The sequence below is a fragment of the Phascolarctos cinereus genome, unplaced genomic scaffold, assembly GCF_003287225.1.
Source record: "Phascolarctos cinereus isolate Bilbo 61053 unplaced genomic scaffold, phaCin_HiC Scaffold_3;HRSCAF=262, whole genome shotgun sequence".
Taxonomy (NCBI): Eukaryota; Metazoa; Chordata; class Mammalia; order Diprotodontia; family Phascolarctidae; genus Phascolarctos; species Phascolarctos cinereus.
Window position 1 is genome coordinate 136,441,370 of NW_027555736.1, and position 24,591 is coordinate 136,465,960.

Genomic DNA, 24,591 nt, shown 5'->3' on the forward strand with positions numbered 1-24,591 from the left:
CAGAAGATTTGCCCCAGATGCTTTCCAATTCCCCTCTGCAGTTCTTTTTTCTTCTCACGTCCCTCAGTCTGGGTTTCATTTTGCTGAAGGTGATGACACGAGGACTTCTCCCTGCTGGGCCTGCCTATCCACTCCAATCTTCTCTGCCAGCAATAAAGGGAATCTCATAAGCTGGCTTTCACCATAGCCTACGAGACCTGCATGTTCATCAATGTCACAACACAGCCTGCTCCTGGCCAGGGCAATCTCTCCTCTGCTCTATATAGGCCCAGCGGCTGGGTGTCCCCTACCATGGCATTGATGCAACATAGTCAATCAATCCATTTGTCTTCTGGGACCTATTTTCTTTAGACATGGCTATATTTTAAGCATATCTGATACCTGCCACATTGTCAATGGAAAAGAGCACGTTTAAAAATCAATGACATTACTCTTGTGTATTCCTTGCTACTTCTATCATTCATCAGACAAGATTCGAGAAACTCCCAGACCAGGATAAGATGAAAACAAAACCTTGGTGGTTTGTAATAATGAAGTGAAAGGCTCAGGAAGAGTATGACAGGGACAGTCACAGAATATTTTAAAAGAAAAAAGTTAATTTACCTATTTTCCAATGCCTGGCACATAAATGTTTAATAAAGCCTGTTGATTGATTGATTGAAAGTACTATGCTTGCTTTAGAAGAAAAGAAATTTGAAGCATAGTGGATAGAGAGATGACCTCTGAATTCTATCACTGTCCAGAGAATAGCACTTACCCTCTCAATGTCCCAAACAGCTATCTAAGAGCTTAAGCTGCAGAATGGCTGCAGATCTTTGCTGGGAGAAGAGGTTCATTATCCAGAGCTCCTTACACCCGGGAAATCACAAGAAGACTAGCTAATAATAATAGTAATAGCAGTAATATTAATTATTATCATGCCAACTATGTTATTTATTATTGATAATTAGCATTATTGACAGAGGTAGCATGGTATAATAGAGTGCTGGGCTTGAATCCTGCCTCTCATATATACTAGGTATATCCCTAGACAAGTCACTTAACCTCTAATTTGGCTTAGGCTACTCACTAGGATTTATCTGTTAAGTTACAATCTATTCCCACGATACCAAAATCAAAGATGCTTTTCGTATTTGCATATACTAGTTTTATGACTCTCTGCATGTTTTTTCATGCTCTCATCTACAAAAGGAAAGTCTTGGCTACATTTATGGTACTGTGGAGAAAATATGCTGGGCAGAGAGTCAGAAGATCTAGGTTCTAGGTCTAGGTTCTAGATCCTGCTCTCCAACTCTCTATTTATTTGACTTTACCTCTCTAAGAGTCAGTTTCCTTACCTATAAAGTGAAAAGGTAAAACCAGATAATCTCTCAGAGGTCCTTCAGTGTTAAAATTCTTCACTCTTTTGATTCCCAAGGTTCCTTTGTGCTCTAAAATTTTATGATCCAGCTTATGATACCGCTATTAAACTCCTACACTAATACTTTAACCATGCTATAGAAGTGACACTGAGACTTACTGAAGGCTGAGCCAGCAGACCACAAGTTCTGCCAGGTCCTATCACATTGGCAAGTCTTTCAGTTGGAATGCCTGTCATCAGAGGAGCAGCCTACCTCAAATAAGAGAAATTCACTGCTGGGCTGGTCACCAGGTGATGATTTTTGTTGTTGTTGTTAATAGCCACAATTCATGAAATTGTATTTAAGTATAGAAGGTGCTACAATCTATGTCAGCCGAGCTAGTGCCCACACCAATGGAGTTAAGGCTCTTTTACAGCCTGAAGAACTAAGATACAAATGACTATTGAATAAATAAAATGAAGAAAATTAATAGAAATCTCACAACTCACAAAACACATCCAGAATGATGTCCTTTTACATGCCACAGGTTGATGGCACTGCACTAGAAACATCCTTAAATTCCTAAGTCTTTTATTTGAAAAAGCTACTCACTTTAGATGATATCTCTGCTTTTATAAATAAAGCCCCAAAATAGAGGAAGGGAATTATTTCCATTTCTTTTAAATTAATGAGAATCATACCCACTTGTGTCTGAAGTGATCACAAACTCCAAACTTCTGGGGTTAATAAATAGGCCTTTACTACTGTTCCTGGTCTATAATGGAGTTTGGGGGCATATTAATTAGGATGAGGACAAGATCTGAGACCCTCAGACAAAAGCACACTATCATGTGGCACTTGATCCACTTTTCTGGAAAGGGCAGCTTCGAATACTTCACATATAGCACATGTTGACTTTTATGGCCACAAGGTGGCACTATAGTACCAGTAAACAGAGGCATAGAGACGAGCATGGCGAACAGGATGTGGGCTAAAAAAGGTTATCTGAGTTGACCTGGGCAAAAATCAAGGTTGAAGAAGTTTGTTTTTTAGCATTGACCCTCTCTCTTGCCATCATGAAGTCCAGAACATCCGCATCACCACAACCAACTCCAACCTCAATATATTCTTTAGGGACCCATGGGATTGTGCCTGTCCTTCATCCCCTGATTCCAGACCCTTCACAAAAGCCTTAGGTTGCGCTCCTTCTTAGTCCCCTTTTCCAGGGTTTGGATGCATTCATGAGGATCAATAATCGAACACAGCATTCTCTTTTCTTCTTTCACTAATGATACTGACATTTTACAATAGTATTTCTTCATATAAAGTTTCTTGACGCCAAAATAGAAATTTCAGGTGAGGTGATGCAGTGGAGAGTGCCAGGCGAGGAGTCAAGAAGACCCATTTTTCTGAGTTCAAATCTTACCTCAAACTAACTAGCTGTATGACTCTGGGAAAGTCACTTAATCCTGCTTGCTTCAGTTTCCTCATCTGTAAAAAGAACTGGAAAAGGAAATGGCAAACCACTCCAGTATCCTAGCCAAGAAAACCTCAAATTGGGTCATAAATAGTAAGACATGACTGAAAAATGACTCAACAAGTAAAAAACCTGATATCTCTTAAAATGTACCTATGGGCCTTCTCTACCTGGGAATAGGGCTAGCCCTATTATGGTGGCACATAGGAAGCCTGAGAGCAAGAAGTTACTTAGGATCTAAAATGGGACAAATCTAAATTTGTCTGAATCTGAAAAACAAATCTAAAAAAATCTAAAATTAGGACAGATTTAAAATAAACTGCCAGTAGTGATTATTTGATAAATACATTGTTTAAAAAAGGGTATTTCAAATGAATGATAGTCAAGTCTCAATTATTTGCTGCAAATTTTCATTATCAAACTGGTTTCTTACTGTTAAATACCATGCTTCCAGCCTCTCCTCTTGTTATCAATCTTCGTATGCTGGGGGAATGCAAATTAATTTTAGCATGACCCCAAGTGAATTCACCATCCTCCCCCAAAAAAATCACATATCTAATGCATTTCAAATCAAAATATAAATTGTTTGGGATTATCTGATTGCCTCAGTTAGCATGGATAATTGGCAGTTGACAGTATCAGGATTCTAAAATTTGTTTCAAATTGGAGACTTGCCGAAATGACCATCAATTGCTTCAGGGCATTATTTCTTCCATCCAGGAAAATGAAGCAGATCTAAGAAGTCATAGGGGCCTGATGGATAACTATTTTTCATAACCAGGCTGCTTGGTATAGTAGAAAGAATTCTGAATTTGGAGTCAGAATACCTAGGTTCAAATCCTAAGTCTTTCACTTACTTATGACCTATGTAACTTTAAGAAAGTCACTTAAACCTATTTGGACCTTATTTTTGTTCATCTATAAAATGAGGTATCATAAGATCACAGATTAAGATCTGAAAGGAACCTTAGGGATAATTTAGTATGGTCCCTTATATCATAGGTGGGGAATTTTATAAGGCTCAGAGAAATTAAATAATTTACCAAGGTTACATAGTAACTATCAGGACTCATTCCACTGTACCACACTGCCTCTCTTGGGTTAGATAAAATTTGATTTACAGGGCTTATCGCTTTAAATCTTATGGAGCAGTGACTAGGGCTGAATTTAGAGGGCACTGAATTTAGAGATTGCTCACAGTACATACAATTCTTCAGTAGCATATAAACACTAAAGTTTATCACCTAGTTAGCAAGAATAATAATTAGTTAATTAAGTAAAACATTAAATAATTAAAAGAGGATGCTACCAGATAAGGGATGAAGTGAGTTACTTTCCCACCCAGTTTTATTCCATTTCTACCTCTAGTCCCATACACAGTGACCTCTCCTTCCCAGCAGCCTTCAGCTACTGTCCAGGGACTTTGCCCTGCATTTGTAGTACTTGCCCTGCGAACAAAAATTCCTACCTTCAATTCTGAAACCCCACCCGGAGTGGGGAACCTGGGGCCTTAAGGCCACGTGTGGCCCTCTAGGACCTCAAGCATGGCCTTTTGACTGAATCCAAACTTGACATGTTTGACATGCTAACATGGCCTCGAGGGCTGCAGGTTCCCCACCTCTGCCCTACATATATTTGGTGAAACTAACTGTTTACCCTCCGCTACAAAAAGGACCTTTTCCCTGGCAGAACCCACAGATCTTCATCATCACTACCCAGAATTCATGAAGACTAACCTTCAACTCTCTATTGGACTGGAAAGTTTGAACCTTTTAGATAATTCACTCAGGGTTCACTGGCTATTCTTGTCCTTCCCTACATTCTGGTCTTTCTTCTTCCAACTTCCTGATATAGGTTTAGATCCCCCTCTGCATCTATAGATTACTTTTCCTCTTTGTGTTCATTTTAAATTTCTCTCATTCTTTCAAGGAACATTGCTTTCTCCTTGTTTCTTTTAGAGAACAGAGAAACATTCCTCTAGCCCTTTTATCTTCTCCTATATTCAGACTCAGAAATATGGGAAGGAATATGGGGGAGAATGGGAAAAGGCAAAATAGTAATAATTGAGCAAAGAAGTCCTGGGTCAACAAAGAGGAGGTTGGTCCTAATTATAATAATCTTTGAAAACCAATAAAGGAGTTTAGACCTTATGAATCAGGAAACAGGAAGCCAGTGAAGGTTTCTGAATAGAAAAGTATCATAATGAAAGTGGTATTTTTGGAAGAATACTCACACTATCATATAAAATATTTTAGATAATGAAAGCTTGGTTCTTGAAAGGTCAACTTGAAATAAGTCAACCGTGAAGAGATGTGGGTCTAGAGTAAGGTGGTAGCAATAGAAGCCCTTAAGAGGGAAAAAAATTCAGTGGATATGATTGTGATTAACTAGATATAAGGGAAGGACCATAAAAGCTCAAATATGACCCCAAGGGTTCAAAACTGGTACAGGGGAAGGAGAATAAAGGGTCACATATGACCCCAAGGGTTTAAGACTGAGTGACTTAGAGAATAGTGTTAGCCCTGATAAAGACACCCAGGAAGATGGAAAAGGATCTTTTAGGGGAGGGATGTCTTTGTAGGGAAGAGATAATGAGTTTGGCTTTAGATATGTTGAGCTTGAGGCAAGAAAGTATAAATACCCTGTACCCACTTAGAGATAAAGTAGTGAAACTTGCACAAGTTTGTGCAAATTGACATTTTGCACAAAATGTCAATCATATCAATTAATCAATAAGTCACTTATTAAGTATTTATCATGTGCCAGGGACTATACTAAGTACAAGGGATACAAAGAAAAAGTGAAGGCAGTTCCTACCCCAAGCAGCTTTAGAATTCGTGTGTATACGTGGGCATGCATATGTATGTTTGTGTATATACATACACACGTATGAGTATATGGATATGTACACATAGTATATATGTGCAAGATATCTGTATAATAAATACATGACTTTGGAGGGAAAATGTTGAAGACGGAAAATACAGGAAATGAATAACAGAGGCAATGGTTGAAATAAAGAGAAAAAAGAGTTCCCAGGGGTGTAGAAAAAGTAAAGATTACAGAAAGGACCAAGGACAGAAGCTTGGGGAACATTCACAATTACTGGATAAAGAGAAAGAGAAGCCGGTAAAGAAAACAAATGGTGAGATCAGTTTCATGGAAAGAAAACCAGGATAGGAGAATGTCATGAAAGCCAAGGAAGGAGAGAATACACAAAAGGAAAGGGGTGATCCACAGCATCAAATGCTGTAGAATGATCAAGGATGAAAAATATGGCCATTGGATTTCTCAATTAAGAGGTTAATGATGACCTTCAAGAAAGGAGTATCCATTGAATAATGGAGATAGAAACCATGGCATTCCCTCTGACTTTTCCTTCCAATTTCTCTGTACTTATCTTGCATGTTCTAACTGTTACATGTTGGCTCTCCCTTCAGCATATAAACTCCTTGAGGGTAAGAACTGTTTATATTTTAGCACTTAGCATAGTACTTGACACAAAGTAAGTATCTGATAAATGCTTGTGGATTGATTTAGTTTGACTTTTAGATTCAAAGTTCCCTTAGAAAGCAACAATACTGAAGAGTTTTTAAGGGGAAAGTACCAATAAATTGAGAGACAAGAATAACAAAGAAGTTTATTTCCCTGTTAGTTTTTCTTCTGTTTCATTGCTCTTCATCTCCAACTTTGGATTGTCTTCGCTCATACTTTACCATGCTTCCTCCCATTTAACACATTCTATCCCTAACAATCCTAATAAATTTCTAAATCTGATTCTAAGGGAAGACTTAAATTTAATAATTTAATTTGCCATTGATGTTATTTCATTAAATAGATCAATTTCATTTTCCTAGAGGTGGCAGGGAAGGGGTAGAAAAAGTCAGTTGGGACATAGATCTGACCCATGTCCATCAAAGCTAAGATTTTCTTTCCCAAATAAAGTTTCTAATACTGCTTATTAAAAAAAACTACTTATAAAGACTACGGGAACACAAGACTTAGTTCTACTGTTAACGATCTCTAAGATACCCACAAATCCTTTTTACACAAGAATGTCTTTCCTAGGTTTCCAGATTTCCACGAATATATGTGTATAGGTATATTTAATTAAACTTGGCAAGAACAACCAGAGCATCTCAAACCCAGTAACCTTGTTGGGTCCTCAAAACAGGCAAAACAAAAACACTGAAAATGGGCCCACATGAACTTGCCAAAAAGACCTGAAGCACCAGTTTTGTGGTGCTCACTCAGGCTCTTTGCCTGAGTTTGCACTCTGCTGAGATTCAAGCCAGCTGGATGGGTGATTAGTGAAACAGGGGGCCATGGCACTATTATGATCCCAGACTGGCTCCTTGGACTCTTTCCTCCTCCACCTATGTAATCGAACTTTACTAATGATGACTTCAACGTCATACCTGAGCATTCAAAAGATGTAGAGGTAGCTTGATAATGTGTTTTTTTTAACTTTGGTGAAGTTAAATATGCCCAAACGGATTTGCCCAGAGTGTTGTGAAGTAGAAAGGCAAACAGCACACATAGAAACACTGCCAAACACGCTTTCAGATACAAGCATGCGTAGCTTTAAGCAAACTTGATACCTACTTTTAAAAGATAGTTTTATGTCAAGCACAATACAGAAAATTTAGGAGGCAATTATTTGCTCTCAAAATGATGCACAATAAGATTTATTTAAACAGAAAGTTCAGTAAAGTGAATTTATAATGTGATTCAATTTTTGTTCAAAAGAATACATGTTGTAGTGAAAGATGGCACCAGACTGAGGGTCAGAAAATTTGGGTTCTATTTCAGCCATTAACAAGCTGAATGACTTTGGACAAATCACATAGCCTCTGAGGGCCTTGGTTTCTTGATTTGTTTAAAATAAATAAAGGTTGGACTAAATGATCTCTAAGGTCTCTTCCAACTTAAAAACAACAACAACAACAACAACAAAATCTGTTGCATAACATTTGGCCATTGATGAAACAAATTAAAATGTTAAATGGCCCTTACTCCTATGTGGCACTCCTGTAGTGCTGGTCAGAGAGTGGCAGAAAAAGGCCAGAGAGTGCTAAGGATTGAAGAAAACTGGCCAAAGTTGTATGACCAACTTAGAGAGGATATATATAGACATATAACTGATCCAAAATATTTTTAACATAAGGACTAATAGAAATATTTGGGACTCCAAGACTTTCCATTGACTCTTAACAATGATTTTTCATCGGATTTGTACATAGTACATCATTTCTAAAGAGTTCTGAATGTTTTCATCTGAATAATTCTAACTTCACAACATGATGTAGAAAAAATATAGTTATAGTTACATCAATAATAATAATAATAATAATAATAATAATAATGATGATGATGATGATAGCCACTAGCATTTGTATAGCACTTTAGTTAGGATTTACAAAGTACTTTACATGTATTATCTCATTTGACCCATACAAAATTTTTATGAGCCCTTTGCTTTTATTTATGCCCCATTTTACAGATGAAGAAACTAAGGACAGGGTCATGTAGCTATCTGACATGGATATGAACTCAGGGTTTCCTGACTCTAAGCTGTCTCTGTCCACTACATACTGAAACAAAAATAGGGCCACAAAAAGGATCCCTCAAGGCAGCATACTGATTTGGAGAACAACCTATTAACCACATATTATCTCTGTTCTGGATGGGACAACATGAGTGCAAATCCAGCCTCAGACCCTTACTAGCTGTGTGACCCTGGGAAAGTCACTTAACCCTGTTTACCTCTGTTTCCTCATCTGTAAAATGAGTTGGAGAAAGAAATGACAAGCCACTCTAGTATCTTTGCCAAGAAAACCCCAAATAGCATCACAAAGAGTCAGACGTGACTGAGCAACAACACCACCGCATCTCTGTTCTATTACATTTTATTTATTTTGTTAAATGTTTCCTGATTATATGTTAATCTGCTTCAGCCACACTTGGGAGTGTTGGCAGCAGGAATGTGGCCAGTGGACCGCACGGTGGATACCTCTGCACTACATGGTGCTGCCTCTTTCGTACCAATTAACAAATAATTTACTTACATCCTCTGACTCAAAGACATGGCAGATCATCTTGTATTGTTTCTTCCCTTCCTGGGCACCAGGTGTGGTCTCAATACAATCTTGAGAAGCTGATCTGGGCATCCGACGTCTTGCCATTAACACGACAATATTTCCAATGTCAGCGATGTAGGATATAGTACGCAAAGCATGATCCATCATGGTTTCCTACCAATGGAGAAGGAAAGCCAAATCAAGAAGCATCTCTGAACTGTGTCACTGTGCCTACTGGGCTCACCTCTTAATGCTTCTAGAGACTATTATCCAGCTATCTTATTAGGGTTAGTAATTTTCACATGATGGATCTCCTCAACAATAGGAGAAGCAAAAATACATACTGTATACAAGTCCTTGGGACATTCATACAATAGCTTTTAAATACACTCACCTGTTCACTGCCTTTACCTGACTCCCTCCAGGCCAGACAACAGGACTGAAGATATTCAGGTATGCAGGAAGAAGGCACATAGATAGGGAAGCCAAAATGGCTCTATTTCTTTCTTCCAAGGGTGAAATTTGCTGATAGTGAAGGTGCCCACAAGGAATATAGGTAGGTACAAATGTCATAGCAATAGCAATACATATCCAAGGTTATAAGGCAGCATTCCAAAAACATGGTAGAAAAGCAACTATAAAAATAGTCATCAGGATGATAAATTCAACAAAACACCCATTAACCAGAACTTTCAATAAAGAAGATTTTCCCAGTATACACTAAAGAAACCAGGCAAAGCACAAGAATATACCTTCATATTGGTGATATATTTTTAAAAACCAACAGCAATATCTAATTTCCAAACTTTGTTCTGGAATTCATACATACTTAGACCAATCCCCTCTATCTCCTTTATATGAAAACTCATTACATTCAGGTGCCTTTGTGTACCTTACAGCATTATATAAATGTCAGCTATTCTTATTCCCAATACTTTTATTCTCAGGAAAGTGGACTAGTACATTTTAGAAAGACTTTGACAAAATCAAAACAAAAAAAGCTTTCCTACTTAAAACCTTTGGTTAACCAGAAAATTAAAGTGTCCAGAATCAGACCAAGTAAAAGGCATTCGAAAAGTTCTCCCCATTTGAAGTCAGTAGCATCCTGACTCCAAAACTTATTTGCTGTATGATCCTGGGCAAGTCATTTAACAGCCATGAGCCTCAATTTTCTCATCTGCAAAATGGGGGAACTTATACCTCCACTTAACAGGGCTATTGTGAAGAAAGTGCTTTGTAAACCTCAAAAAAACATAACAATGTGAGTTACTATTATTATTCTTATCACTTTTGACAACATGCGAGAGTTGGACCCCATGTGTTCCTATCTACTTAAGGCTTTGAGACTTCGCTCTTAACACACTGGCTTTGCCTTATCACAAAATAAATGCCTATTAATGCCGCATTATAAATATGTACACTTATAAAAAAAATATTTCTCTAAGTGTCCTTTGTCTCACCTCTCCCCAAACTGTGACACCCCTACCCCCACATACCTCCATGAATTACACCCTAGGAGATGTAGACAGGTCTAACTTGTCTACCCAGAATATTCTATTACCCAAACATTCTGGTTCATTGACATTTTATTATAGTAGAACAAAGTATTCAAGGTGAAATCCTTGGTTATGTTAGAGTTGGCCAAAATCATTAAGCTCTGCCATTGGCTGAAGGCCAAAGAGATCATGAGTCCTTTCATAATTGCAGAAATGTGAATCTATGGGGAGAGCAAGAGCTTTATCTTGGCTATAGGACAAGATTAAATTTTTTAAAAAGCAGCTTCTATTCTAGAAGATTGCCATCCCACCTCCCATTCCCCTCTGAGGCATGACCCTCTAAGCATCCTCCAATTTCTAAGATTCAAAGAACCATCTTCAATTACAACACATTATGCTGGTACTTGAAAAGCAGCCCTGGCTGTGAGCTTGTGTATGCACATACTGAGTATAACAATTGCCTGGCCTAGAATTTCCTTCAGAGAACAGGGGGATGAAGCTCAGTGTTAAATTTTCCTTAAAAAACATTCTGTTCACAGAGCATAAAGCAACTAGGCATTGCATGAGGAAAGTGCTGACCTGCATGGGCCACACCAAATGGTCCAAGAGCAGTTTCTGAAGCTTATCCAATTCCTTTAGCTCAGCTTAAGGCCATATTACTCTTGTTATTTTGTCCATTGAATCATGGTCCGCTGTCTCCTCCCAAAAATATTCTCCTTCTCAATGAAGCATCACACAATAGCTCGGAACAACTAATAAGCTTCTCTTTCAGTGCCATTATCCCCCTTCCACAGAAGGAGAGGTGAGACATGGTGTGTTTCTGTGAACTCCGAGATCTTCCTACCTCATGAAGTTCCATGTTGGTCTTGTGCGCTGATCTCAATCTGCCCCGCTGATCTAATTCCAGCAGGAGCAATTGTGATATGTTTCTAGCTACTCAAGACTACAGGTTATTTTAAAAAGAAGTGATAAATGTCAGCTTTTTAATACTCCTTCATCTCAGGCCTTGGCAAACACAAACATTAAAAGAGTCACCCACCTCTTCACCAGATATCCTTTCCCATTAGCAGGGTAGGAGACATAGACGGTTGATTGTGAGACATTGATGAAAATACTTCAATCAAACTGATTTCTCATTTGTATGTGGAGAAACCTGCCATTCTTTCTACATTGACTTATCTTCTCCCATAATTGAGAGATAGTCTAGGACAACTAGGGTGGTAAATGAAAGCATAGCTGGGTGTTTTAGAAAGTTTTTTCTTCCCCCTCTTCAGTTGAAAATTCCACTGAACTAAGTAGGCCTGCCTAACATCCGTAGAAGTATTCATTCTGCAAAGTTCACTCTCCGCGGAGGTCTTCAAGAAAAGGCTGGACGACCACTTTTCAAATATGTTTTTAGCAATGATTCTTTTCTTGGACTAACTAGCCTCTCTCTGATGTTCCTTCAGACTTATATTCTGTGATTCTGTAGAAGTAGAACTAGGCCAGAGGTCTAGCAGGTGAGACAACTAAGGATGGAGATTATCAGGCACTGCTTAATAGTTTTGTTCTTAGAGGTTAAGGTGACTGTGTTTCTAATGCTTTTCATCATTTCAGAATAATGGGGTGGAGTAGTTTTTTGTTATGCAAAAGGGAAAAAAATCACCTTGCTCAGACCATTAGAGGCCCTCTGGAAAGGAAGGAAAATGACTAAACAAAAGATTTCCTGTAAAATCTGAACAGCCCCCCAAAAATTAAAAATAAAAACAAAATCCCACATCGTGAAAACCAAAAGAGATTACTAAGGACAAAAGAAAAACAGCATAACACTGTCACGATAAAATAGAAAGCCCAGGAGAAAAATGAGACACAAATTTTTTTGGGGGGGGGTTAGGCAATGGGGTTAAGTGACTAACCCAGGGTCACACAGCTAGTGTGTGTTGTGTGTCTGAGGTCACATTTGAACTCAGGTCCTCCTGAATCCAGGACCAGTGCTCTATCCACCACACCATCTAGCTGCCCCTGAGATACAACTTTAAATAGAAAATAGGAGGTAGTTCTTCAAACAGACCAGGCCACAGTAGACTTCAGAGAAAAATCTTAAAGGAATAGTGCTTATTAGGCATAGAAAAGATGGAAAAGGTTACTTATCTGTTTTAAAATTTATGAAGTATTATGATAAGAAGGGCCTTGATCAATTTTCCTTCACTTTTCCCATGATGTGTACTTAAGCTACAGTAGTAATGAATTACAAGGAATGTTCAGAAGCATTGTCTTAACATAAAGATAAAAGACAATGCCATGGGTTGTCAAAGACCACTATAGAATTTTCTTCCATAAAATAGAAAATCATCATCAGCTTGGTTTAGAGGGAGGGATCTCTATTCACCAATCCCCTGAACTCTCCTGTGACTGCTTTCTCGAAATCACTTGGTTCATCCCAGATACCCTTTATTTTCTAAATGGTCATTCCCCCAAAATACTCTTAGTGACTTCTTCAGCCCTGGAATTGAATGCTCAGTGGTTAGCAGAAGATTCATTGCAGATGAAGCATGAAAACAAATGCTGTAAAAGTTTCAGGTTTTCTCCTCCATGATTCTGTAAAATTCCTCTCTGCTGGGAACTCTTCTATAATGGACACTTCCTAGAAGAATCTTAACACTGCAGTCTAAGGCACTTTTCAATATTCTCTACTGTATAACATAAAAGGACATGATCATTGTCTCTTACCATTAAATGGTGATAAGGGGGCAAGAGTCAGATAAAAATAGTAGAAATGTCTACTCTCAAAGTTGAGTTATAATGAATACAACTCCCCACTTTTTAGGAAGACGATGGAATTCTTTAATCATATATACACAGAACACACACACACACACACACACACACACACACACACACACTCATATGCACACCAGTGGCCTTCATTATATACAGCCCTGCCTGACTTGTAGCAATAGAACACAGAGGGAGAGAAACCTGTTTTACAGAATTGGAAACCATTATAAAGCAATGAATCTGGCACCCCCAGCTGCTGTACCAGTCAAGCAATATCAAAAGCCAGGAATTATGTCAAAACACTTTACCCTCTCAGAAATATGATCAGCCAGAAACACATAAGCACATTGGTGAACATAAGGCTATTTGGAAAAAATTTACCCCCTGCACTGACAAAATGGAGAGAGGATGGTTGCTCATGGAAGCTTTTATTTACAGCACCCCTGAAAAGAGAATCAATTTCACCATCAGCATTTTCATTCCATTAAGGAGAACAATGATTCTTCTTTTGCTCTAGAGTGAAAAAAGTCTACTGGGAATAAGCACTTGTAACAGAACATCAAAGGCAAGCCAGGCATAAGGTCCACTTGGAGCTATAATCATTAACCCTCAGCTTGTCTACCCACAACCAGATAGATTCAGAGATCTTGGGTTAAGACTCCAATCGTTTGCCCACCTAATACTAGAAACAAAAATAATTTCATACTTAAAATTGTGCTAGCATTCTCAAAAGCCAAAGAGCACCAACTAACTAAATAAATGAAAGAACGGATGTGCTCCTGCTATTTGCAGTGGGCAGAAAAAGAAACAAAACCTGAGTCTGTTAGTAGTCAAAAGCAGGATGCTGAGCATTGGGCATGGTGGTACAAGCCTGTAATTCCTCCCTACAGGAGGAGGAAAGATGGGTGGATACAGTGAGTTCTGTATATGTGTGTGCATATACATATGTGTACATATAAACACATCCATGTGAATGTATATGTACATATATATGCATGTGTACATACACACAAACACACACACATATATATGTATACATGCACACACAGATAAACATAGTCAAAAACAGGATATCATATCACATCAGGTATAAAAGAGATTTTTTTTCTCTGTTCTGTTCAGAAGAGAATAAAAATGTATGTTTGTAAAGAATAAAGTAAATAGAGATAACCTCTCTAAAAAGTGTTAATTTGTGATCATTAACATTTACCCAACTGGGTACTTAACTCCAACTGGGGCAGTAAGTACTCGTGTAAAAGCCAAATTCAGACTCTGTGAGATGAAGTTGTCAACGTAAGTGTTTGGATAATTATGTCAAGGACCTGTGATGCGAGATGGATGATGAGACACTGGAGAAAATCCATGGTAATCCTTGGAGAGCTAGTAATGGGCTTCTCTAACTAGATCTGTGCTTTTAACATTGGGAAAATTCAGACCCATCTCTTTCCTAAAGCACGAGGGATCTCTCTACAAAAAGTGCCTAAGCTCTTAAAAGGGAAAAAAAAAAGAAAAAGAAAAGAATTTCAATATTAAGAAATCCTTAGTGGTAAGGTGATACAGATATGGAGTAGGTAAAAGCAAGGAATTCTAAAAGATATACATGTACATGTGGTGGAGAGGCTACCACTGAATAATATCTCTTTCTCAATTATGTAAATTCAATGGAATAACTAGAATTACCAGGCTCACCAACCCAATTCCCAAACACTAAACTAGACCAAAGAGAAAATGGATAGATTGTTTCATACAATGCCAAAACCCATAAATTCCACCAAAAATAGAGGAGGGGGAGGGAGAGAAAAGGAAAGCAACACAATCAAATGATCAGTATTGCTATTGTATGTCTCCAACTAGCAGTTTGAACACATTTTTCATTTTTCAATCAGTTGTTTTGATATTGTATAGACAACCAGAAAATCAGAGCATAAGCCCCAGGGGAAAGTAACAGTAGAGGATTAAAATGAAAAAGACAACCTACATTATCTGTAGGATGGAAAAAGTAGAAACATCATATAATGAGATTTGTTTGGTTACAGCCTTCATCCATGACTGCAAGTTTGAAAGCCCCAGTTCTGTTCCTAAAGGGAACTGATAAGATATTTTTGAGAGCTGTTGTTTTCCTTTTCTCACTTCTTTAGTTCCATGAGGTTTCTAACTTTCCTCTCCTACCTATCAAGTTAATAGCAAACAAAATTAATATCTGGCTGATACGGTAAATTTTTATTTTCTACAATGACAGCTCTCCAAAACTACCATGAGAAGAAAAGGAAGTCAATGTAAGAATGGACCAACTGACTGTCTGGGTAAACATTTCAGGTTTGTAGGTATATGACATATCTGTGTCCTGAAGCAACCTTAGTATGCAAAGTTCCAATTCCAGCTAATTCTGAAGTATCTATTGAAAGCTTTAAAGAATGCCCCTGGAACTTGAGGGGATGTCCATCAATGGGGAATGGCTGAACAAGTTGTGATATATGAACTGTAATGGAATACTATTGTGCTATAAGAAATGATGAGCAGGTGGACTTCAGAAAAACCTGGAAAGACTTGTAGGACTGATGCTGAGTGAAGTGAGCAGAAGCAGGAGAACATTGTACACAGTAACAGCCACACTGTGCAATACTAATTTTGATAGACTTATCTCTTCTTAGCAATGCAACTTCAAAAGACTCATGATGGAAAATGCTGTCCACATCCCGGAAAAGAACTATGGAGTCTGAATGCAGATCAAAGCATATTATTTACTCTCTCTTTTTTTTTTCTTTCTTGCGGTTTCTCCTATTGGTTCTAATTCATCTTTACAACATGACTAATGTGAAAATAGGTTTAATATGAATGTATATGTTGAGCCTACATCAAATTACATGCCATCTTGGGGTGGCGGAGGGGAGAGATGGGGAGAAAATTTGGAACTCAAAATTTTATCAAGACGAATGTTGGAAACTAACAATAAATTAACAAATTTATTTTTAAAAATGCCACTGGTCTTGATCCAGGCTTCTAAGACCACAGGATTTAATCAGACCACATTTTCTGACCCCCAAATCAGGATATATAGTCTGAATAAAGGATATTCTTCTTAGAAAACTTAATAAAGTAGATTATCTTTTCTTGAAAATAAGATTTTTCTGGGAAAGACTCAGAAATTCCCAAATCTAATGCTACCACCAGGACAATGTCAAATTGACATATAAGACCTGCAGCTAGGTAGGATACTGAATAGAGGAATGGGCCTGAAGTTGCAAAGACCTGTGTTCAAATTTGGCCTCAGACAATTGCTAGCTGTGTGTCCCTGGGCAAGTCACTTAACCTGTTTTCCCCATCTGTAAAATGGGGATAACAGCACCTACATCCCAAGGGTTGTGAGTATTGAATGAGATAATAATGGTAAAGCATTTAACACGGTGCCTGGCACACAGTAAGTGCTATATAAATGATAACTAATGATGATGATAATAATGGTGATCTTAGTTTTGTCAACTTACTGGTTATTGGTTCCCACCTCTGTAAATGAAGTAGTTTTACACTTCAAAGTGTCTAAAGTCCTTTCCAGAATTAAAATTCCTTTACTTGGTCAAAATGAGCTTATAATGCAGAGAGATCATAGGGTTTAGAGTTAGAAGATACCTTGGAGATCCACCAAGTCCAATATCTTCATTTTAGTGATGAAGAAACTAAAACTGAAAGAAGCTATATCATTTACTCGAGGTTATATAGTATTGAGTAGCAGATCAACCTTGAACCAGGCGTTTTGTCTCCAAATGAAATGTTCTTTCCACTGTATCAGAGTGGGACTAAACCAATTTAACATTCTAATTAAACAACAGTTCCGATATCTAGATTCTTCTTAAACACAATGAGAAATAGTATAATAGAAAATCTCTGGTCTTGGCATGAGAAAAGCTGAGTCTGAGGCTACGCCCTGTCCCCTACACTAAGCTATAGGACCCTGGACAAATCCTCTTTTATCCTTAGCTGTAAAACAGAGATAAAAATATTTGCACTACAAGAGGGTTTCTGAGAAGAAATTCCTTTTTATAGACCTCAAAGTGCTATGTAAATGTGAGCTATTATTATTTTTATCATTTTATACTAACAATAAAACTAGATTTATTGGAATTATTCTTTCAAGAAGTCATGAAAGGCATTCTAGAATCATGAAAGGTCAGCTAAAATAACTATGTGATTTCTAACTCAGCTCTTGCTTCTTTCCAGAGTAACTTAGTTTCTCAAATATTTGAGGTTTCTGGGCAGCAAGCAACTATCATAAAGGAAATTTCCTTTAGAATGCTTCTCATCCTCAAATAAATCAACGATGCTTTCTAAAATTGGCACTTGCCCGTGATCCTAAACTACAGATTCATCTGTGTCTTAGGTAAACATTTTTGCCTCCAAAACATCTAATGAAAAGGTTTTTTTTTCCCTGCAGAATTTCTGGGTAATTATATTTTAAATGTGTTAGGTACTGACCTGTGTGTCTGCATTTAGAACCTTAATCCTCTGAGTGGAAATGAAGAGATCCACTTCAGTCAAAGTTTGGGAATCTCCTTCAGAACTCTAAGAAAAGAAAATGCTTGTTAAAAAGCAAATTTTAACTGCCTTCAAAGACATTACTAATCACTTTCAGCAAGACAGAACTGGGAGGGGAAGGGTACTACATATCTAAATTGCTCAAAGATAAGCATCTAGAAAGCACAAACTTACAAGAAAAATTCAGGGAGACTGAGTTTTACCTGTTCGATTTGGAAGTGCAAAGAAGGAGAAACAAATACTTAAAATTTTGAACAATGAAGTACAAGAAAGCCTTAGGGAGAAATGCTTCTAAACATTCCTTTTGTATAACAGCAACCCATATAGATAAGAAGCTACAAGCAACCAATAAAGCTAGGCATGAAAGAGAGAGAGAGGAGAGAGAGAGAGAGAGAGAGAGAGAGAGAGAGAGAGAGAGAGAGAGAGAGAGAGAGAGAGAGAGAGAGAGGATGTGTGTGTGTGTGTGTGTGTGTGTGTGTGTGTGTACACCTCTTGACTTGGCCCATATTAATTCTGTCAAGAAACTTGATCAAATAGTTAAAAATATATCCCATAATTTGATTTCTAATTGATGACTTTTCTGCAACTACCATAAGTTACATAGTAATAACACTCACAGAATTTACAGGTCAATTTAGTCTTGAAAATTATCACTCATGAATAGAGAGGGTATATTTTTATTTTCTTTTCTTGCCGGGGGGGAATAGGAGGAGGCAATAGGGGTTAAGTGACTTGCCCAGGGTCACACAGCTAGTGTTTAAGGCCATATTTGAACTCAGGTCTTCCTGACTCCTGGACCAGTGCTCTATCCACTTCACCACTTAGCTGCCCTGAGGGTATATTTTTAAAGAAAGTTAATTAAAATATTAATGTCTTCTCTGGAGGTACATATTCATAATCACATTTGCCACCCTGTTCCATTAGCCTATCTTTCCCCCAAACTAGAAGCTGAACTATTCTGAAATACTATGATTTCTTTAGCTTGCTATATGACCTTGAATCTGTTATTTAACTTCTCAGCCTCAGTTCCTTCATCCATGGAAGAAGGTGGTTAAACTAGAGATTTCTAAAGTTTCCTTTAGCTCTGACACTAGGGGATTATAAACACATAATGGAGAGACAGTATTATATAGTAGGAAGAGAGCTAGCCTTGGATCAGAAGTTCTGAGTTCAAATCCCAACATTGACATGTGCTTGCCATGTGACCAGGGACAAGTATATGAGTGTGCTAGAACCAAATCTTAGCTCACAACAGTAAATTTTTAAATTTTCAATGAGATCATTTACACCTTCAAAATATTCAAGCACTACAAGTCAGGCTTTGATTTATTGTTGTCTAGACTTAAGAAAGGGAAGGAGAAAATATTAACAATGAAGATTAAATTTAAAAGTATGTCATACATGCCTTTTTTTCCAGTGACCCAGTCATTAAACATTTATAGGTATATGCCTGGACAAATCCTTTATCTTTTCTAATACTCAGTTCCCTCATCCAAAAATAGGGATAATACTATTTCCGCTACCTACCTTGTAGAGTTGTTGTAAGGAAAGCATTTTGTCAACCTTAAACTTCAAACAATTATAGAAATGACTATTAATGTCATGTGATTCTTCCTCCTCCCCATAATAACTGGGAAATATTGTTTTAAATTAATGATATTATCAATAAAAATCTATCCCATAATAACTAGGAACTACTATAAAATTAATAACAAATAGCAAATGTTGAAAAGTCAAATGACTACTTTTTTTTTTAAACCACAGCATGCTTAGTATTGGCCCAACTGATATGGTATCAAGTTAAATTTAAACTGACCTTTTCCAGTACCTGAATGTACTACTCTGGGCATGCTTAAGACCAGGAAGGTGTTTTAATTGGTTTTAAATCAGTAGGAATCCCAATTACTTGAATATAGCGGAAACAGAAGAATGTGCTTAACTAGTATGCCTACTGAGTTAAGTAATTCTCTCTGGTCACTCAAAAGCCAATGATGCTGTGCTTCGCAATTCACAATGTCACATAGGTTTGACTCGATCCTTCCCAGTACGTGATTAAAACACATTTTCCCTGCTGGCTATACCCTAAGAACTCTGAAATACTTGGAGATTACATATTATGATGATATAATTGTGTTTTCATGTTGTCCTTAAAGAGAAAAACCACAGTGTGCTATCTGTCCCTCAACTACAGGGCTCTATTACTTTTTACCTCATTATTATAACTGCTGATTCAAATAAATCCTGCAAAGGTACATTTTCTGTGGAATTGGGAATAAGCCACTTTATGTCTCTGCTTATAAACAAAACCAAAACCACAAACCACAAACTTTGATACAGTCTATTCAAATGTGTTTCCAAAAGTTATATTCTTGGATGATAAATGACTCAGATCACAATTCTTGCTGAGACAGGTTGAATCAGAAGCAAGATGGGACAATTAATTGCTGGGCAAATGCAGCTTCGGTGTTTAATGGGTACAATTCAGTGCTATATGAAAATCTCAGTTAAAGTTATTGATCAGAAAAGGAGAAAACTTGGAACAAATTAGGTGGAGAAATGGAAAATTAATAGTGTCTGAGTGGACATTACAAATAAGGAATTTTATATAACCCAATAATAAAAACCAATTGTTTTCTCTTAGTACTGAAAGAACTGGGACCAAGAAACAAGCATATGAAAAGATTGATAGCCTTTCTTCCAATGATCAAGCAATTAAACATGCTTAATTAATCATTTAACTAGGAGAGTTAAAGCTTAGCACAGAAGAAAGCCAGCAAGAGTTTTTGATGCCATGCTGCTCTGAAGCCGAAAAGCTTTCTCTATGTAAGCATTGTATTTTGATTGGGCATATAAATCGATAGCATTTAATGTTTATTCTCACCTATATTACATCAAAATCTTTTTTTAAAAGCATAATTAAGAGAGAAAGTATATTACCATTAACATCTTTAATCATGCCTATAGTAAATAATCATGTCTATAAATAATTTTGCAAATTCAGTACTGAGGCTTCACTTTCTATCTGGTAAGAACTTATGCTAATTACATCTCAAGTTCCATCACATTCCAAATATAAGTCACCTTCTCAATATGGGGCACACTGTTAAAATCTGATTTTTTGAAAAGGAAAAAAATACATATATGTAAACATACATAAATATGTATTTATTATAGTTAAGGGGCTATTTATTTACAATATGAATATACACTGAAAAGTAATTACACTATTTTCCACATAAATTACATTTCCTGTAAAAATCGAATTACTGAAGAGGAGGTATAGAGGGCTGCTCATATGGTCTGGAAATGGCCCTCTTACAGCTTACAAGCAGGTATTAATGAAAAATTCTCTGACCTACATTTGAGCAAAGGCAAAAAAAAAAGGATGAGGGAGGCTAGTTTGGACTGACTGCAAATTACACTTGGGCCCTGCTTCTTGCTTTGTGAAGCAAGAGCAAGGTGGGCAAAAGCCAGAATTGGGGAAAGTGTGGTATATATTTAGTACTTAGGAATATAATACTTAGGAAGGAATAAATAGCTTTATGAATGCCAGCCTGGAAAACCAAAACCCATAAGGCTATGTAGCTTTGAAATCCCCAAAGGGATATCTACTTAATACGAATGGGAACAGAGGCTAGACAGCTTGCTTGTCATCGAACAGGACACAGAAAATAAACAGCTAGAGACATGCTGTTGGTCAAAAATGGAAGGCCGGAGGCCAAAGAGTATAGGTCACAGAAAACCACCAAATGATATCATCTGCCCAGGTTTAAAGAATTTCAGGCATATATTCTAGGTATCAAAACACAACAAGATTTGCGATTTTTTTTTCAGCTTTGGTGTGGACTCCCTCCTAACACACGTTTATGACTTAGTACAGAAACCTAGAGTAACACAAGGTTGTGATTTCTCTAGGGTCACCCAGTTCTTAAGGGTCAGAGTTGGGAATCATAGATTTGGAGGCAGAAATGGCCTTACTGCTCATCTAGGCCCATATCTTTATTTTACATATGAAGAAACTGAGATTCAAAGAGTTTATGGCTCAACCACGATCTCATAGCTAGTAAGTGGCAGTGTCAGTATTCAAACTCATGTTCTGTGACTCCAAATCCACTTTTGCACCAACCCAGCAGTTTTTAAAATGTAGCCTGGGGACCCAATACCCTTCCATAGTATCTGCGAAGTCAAAACTATTTTCACAATAATACTAAGACATTTTAATTTTTAATACAGTAAATATCAACAGATATAACCTGTATAAAAAAAACTTGCTAATTTTTGAGAGTGTAATGGAGTTGGGGCAGTTAGGTGGTGCAATGGATAGAGCACTGGCCCTGAAGTCAGGAGGACCTGAGTTCAAACCCAGGCTCAGACACTTACTAGCTATGTGACTCTGGAAAAGTCACTTAACCTTGATTGCCTCAAAAAAAAAAGTGTATAATGGAGTTCAGAGACCAAAAAGTTTGAAAAATGCTTTCACTTATATCATGCTTGCCTGTCCAGGTTTTATTTGAACCCAGGTGTTCCCTTATCCAACCCTAGTGTTCTGTCCATTATACCATGTTTCTTCTATTGGTGTCAACACAAAAGAAAAAAAGAAATTTGCCAAATGGGCATCAGAGATATTTAATACTTAGTGGACTGTAACAGATATTAAATTGACAGCTTGTAAATCTCCTAAACTTAGTAAATGATTGTGTTTGCAAACATCTTACTAAATATCAACTATTTTGAAATGACAGCTAGCCTGACCCCACTCTAAAACCTTTCTTAATTAGATGAAAACGTATGTGCACGTTGCAAATTGTAGTACTCATGGTACTGATTTGGCAAATTAAAATTAATGACTCTTTAAATATCAGAATAATTTAATTAATGTCATAGGCCTATACTATAGGAAGACATTTCACTCTGTCAGCATGAAATGCTTCATCAAGAAGTATAACCACTATTAAATACAAAATTAGTCATTTCTCCAGACAAAGTAAGTATTGGTACATTTGAAAAAGCTAAATAGAAGAGAAAGGAAGTAATGGTCAGCTACTTCAGTAAATAGGTAATATGAAAAATAAATGAAGCCATTGTTGTGGCTCCATTTGATAATCTGGAATTAAGCATTCAAGGAGGAAAGGAAAGAAGACAGCATTACCACTTTATGAGGATTCCTAATGGAAAAGCACAGCTCCACAATGAACAAGCCACAAAAACATAAACAAGCACTGGTATTCCAGAGAAACATTGGGGTTTTTTTTACACACCACTTTTTTCTTGATTTTAGCAGCCTTCTGCATCCTCTGAGTAGCACATAAGAGAAAAAGAAAAACAGATGGGCACAAAAAAAAAAGATACAGCACATAGTATAAGTCTTTTGGCCATTGGACTAAATACTTAGAACCTATGTATAATGGGGGGGGGGAATCTACAAAGGTAAACAGCCTTTTGGATTAAGCATAGAGATATAAATGATAAACTAATCATTAAAGCCCCTTAACAAGTTTGTTTCTTAGCAGCTGGAAACAGCTGGGCTACTCCAGTATGTTTATATATGGAATGACAAGGACTAAGGGAAACATTTTAATGACAGATTGTGCCAACTATGAGATCAGAGCTTATTGTCTCACTGAAGAATTAATTCTTCAAGTTTGAAACTGTCCAAGTAAGGCTGTGCAGGCAAGTCTGCTAAAGGTTAAAAGGATAATTTCTGGACCCTTCTGTACCCCCTGGAAGAGTGCTGACTTGTTTCTACTCTACTGGCTATTTGAGAGTGTCCTTACTCTAATGAATGCCAAAATTCCTTGGGCACCATTAAAAAAAATGTAGCCCAGGTGGTAAATCAATACTTGGGAACACCTCTCCACACCATAGAAGGATTGAGAGCAAAGAGCAGACAAAATTTTAACAAAGAAACATGCTATGTTCCATTCACAGGTCCCAGTGAATTTTGGGACACCAAAAGTCATTAACGAAATTGGAAAATATTCAGTGTACTTCTTCCATTAGATGGTAAGTTCCTTGAGGACAAATGTTAGACTTAATTTATTTTCATATCTCCCCCAGTGACCAACACTCGCACAAAACAACGTTGCACAAAATGGTGCAGTGAAAAAAAAAAGCCATTGCATTGGGAGTCAGGATTACTTGGGTTCAAGTTTCCACTCTGATACTAACTAGTTACTCAACTTCAGCTCTGAAGTTACTCAGCTTCCTCTCTCTGGGACTCAATTTTCTCATCTGTAAAAACAAAAATGGGGTTGGACTATAATCTCTAAGATCCCTTAAAACCCCGATGAGCTACTCAACGTGTGAATCTAAGAACCAGAAGCATTTGAGAAACATCTGTTAAGTTGATTTAAATTGTCAGAAATCACTAAGTATAATCAAGCCTAGGAGGAACTGTAATGTTTTCATATCTTATGTTACAGTTGTGCTACCTAGCAGGGAGCATGGGGATCCCAGACACAGGGTCAGGGAAGCTGGTACTATATCTACTTGTACAGATATATTCATGTGGCCACAGTCTGTGGCCTAGGGAAGCAAAACCATGGGTTTTCAACCAGGACCAAGAGTCTTTTTCAGGGCAAGAACTCTCTAGCCATCATCAGGATTTCATTCAATTTTATATGGCTCCAAAGGGAAGTTGCTACAGTATAGAACTGCTCTCATGATTGGCAAAAAGAAAAATTGGGGGGAAGAGCCCATACTCTTTTAGTCCAGAATCAGGCTGTATTGTTTATACTCCTCCCTTCCCCTCTTCAAAAAGTATTTACTAAAAGCACCTAATGTGCAGATAGAGCTCAAATAGCATGTTTGCTGTAACTCACTAACAGCAATTCCTTAACAAAATAATCTCCTTGTTTTAGCACCACTGACTCAGAAAATACTCAGCCATCTCTAACACTTATGAGCAATGT

At 37.4% G+C, this 24,591-nt stretch overlaps 1 protein-coding gene across 5 annotated transcripts in view; it reads right to left on the reverse strand.

Moving 5' to 3' along the window:
* Positions 1–24,591, reverse strand: part of APBA2 (amyloid beta precursor protein binding family A member 2) — a 368,344-nt gene that overhangs the window by 50,618 nt on the left and 293,135 nt on the right. For 4 of the 5 annotated variants that reach the window (XM_078151178.1, XM_020968667.2, XM_020968668.2 and 1 more), the window contains 3 exons: positions 22,939–22,974; positions 17,621–17,707; positions 8,886–9,071 (listed from right to left, as the gene is read on the reverse strand). In XM_078151178.1, the coding sequence (XP_078007304.1) occupies positions 8,886–9,071; positions 17,621–17,707; positions 22,939–22,974 (309 nt within the window). The remainder of the gene's footprint in view (positions 1–8,885; positions 9,072–17,620; positions 17,708–22,938; positions 22,975–24,591) is intronic. The other variant, XM_078151177.1, reaches the window with a different exon arrangement.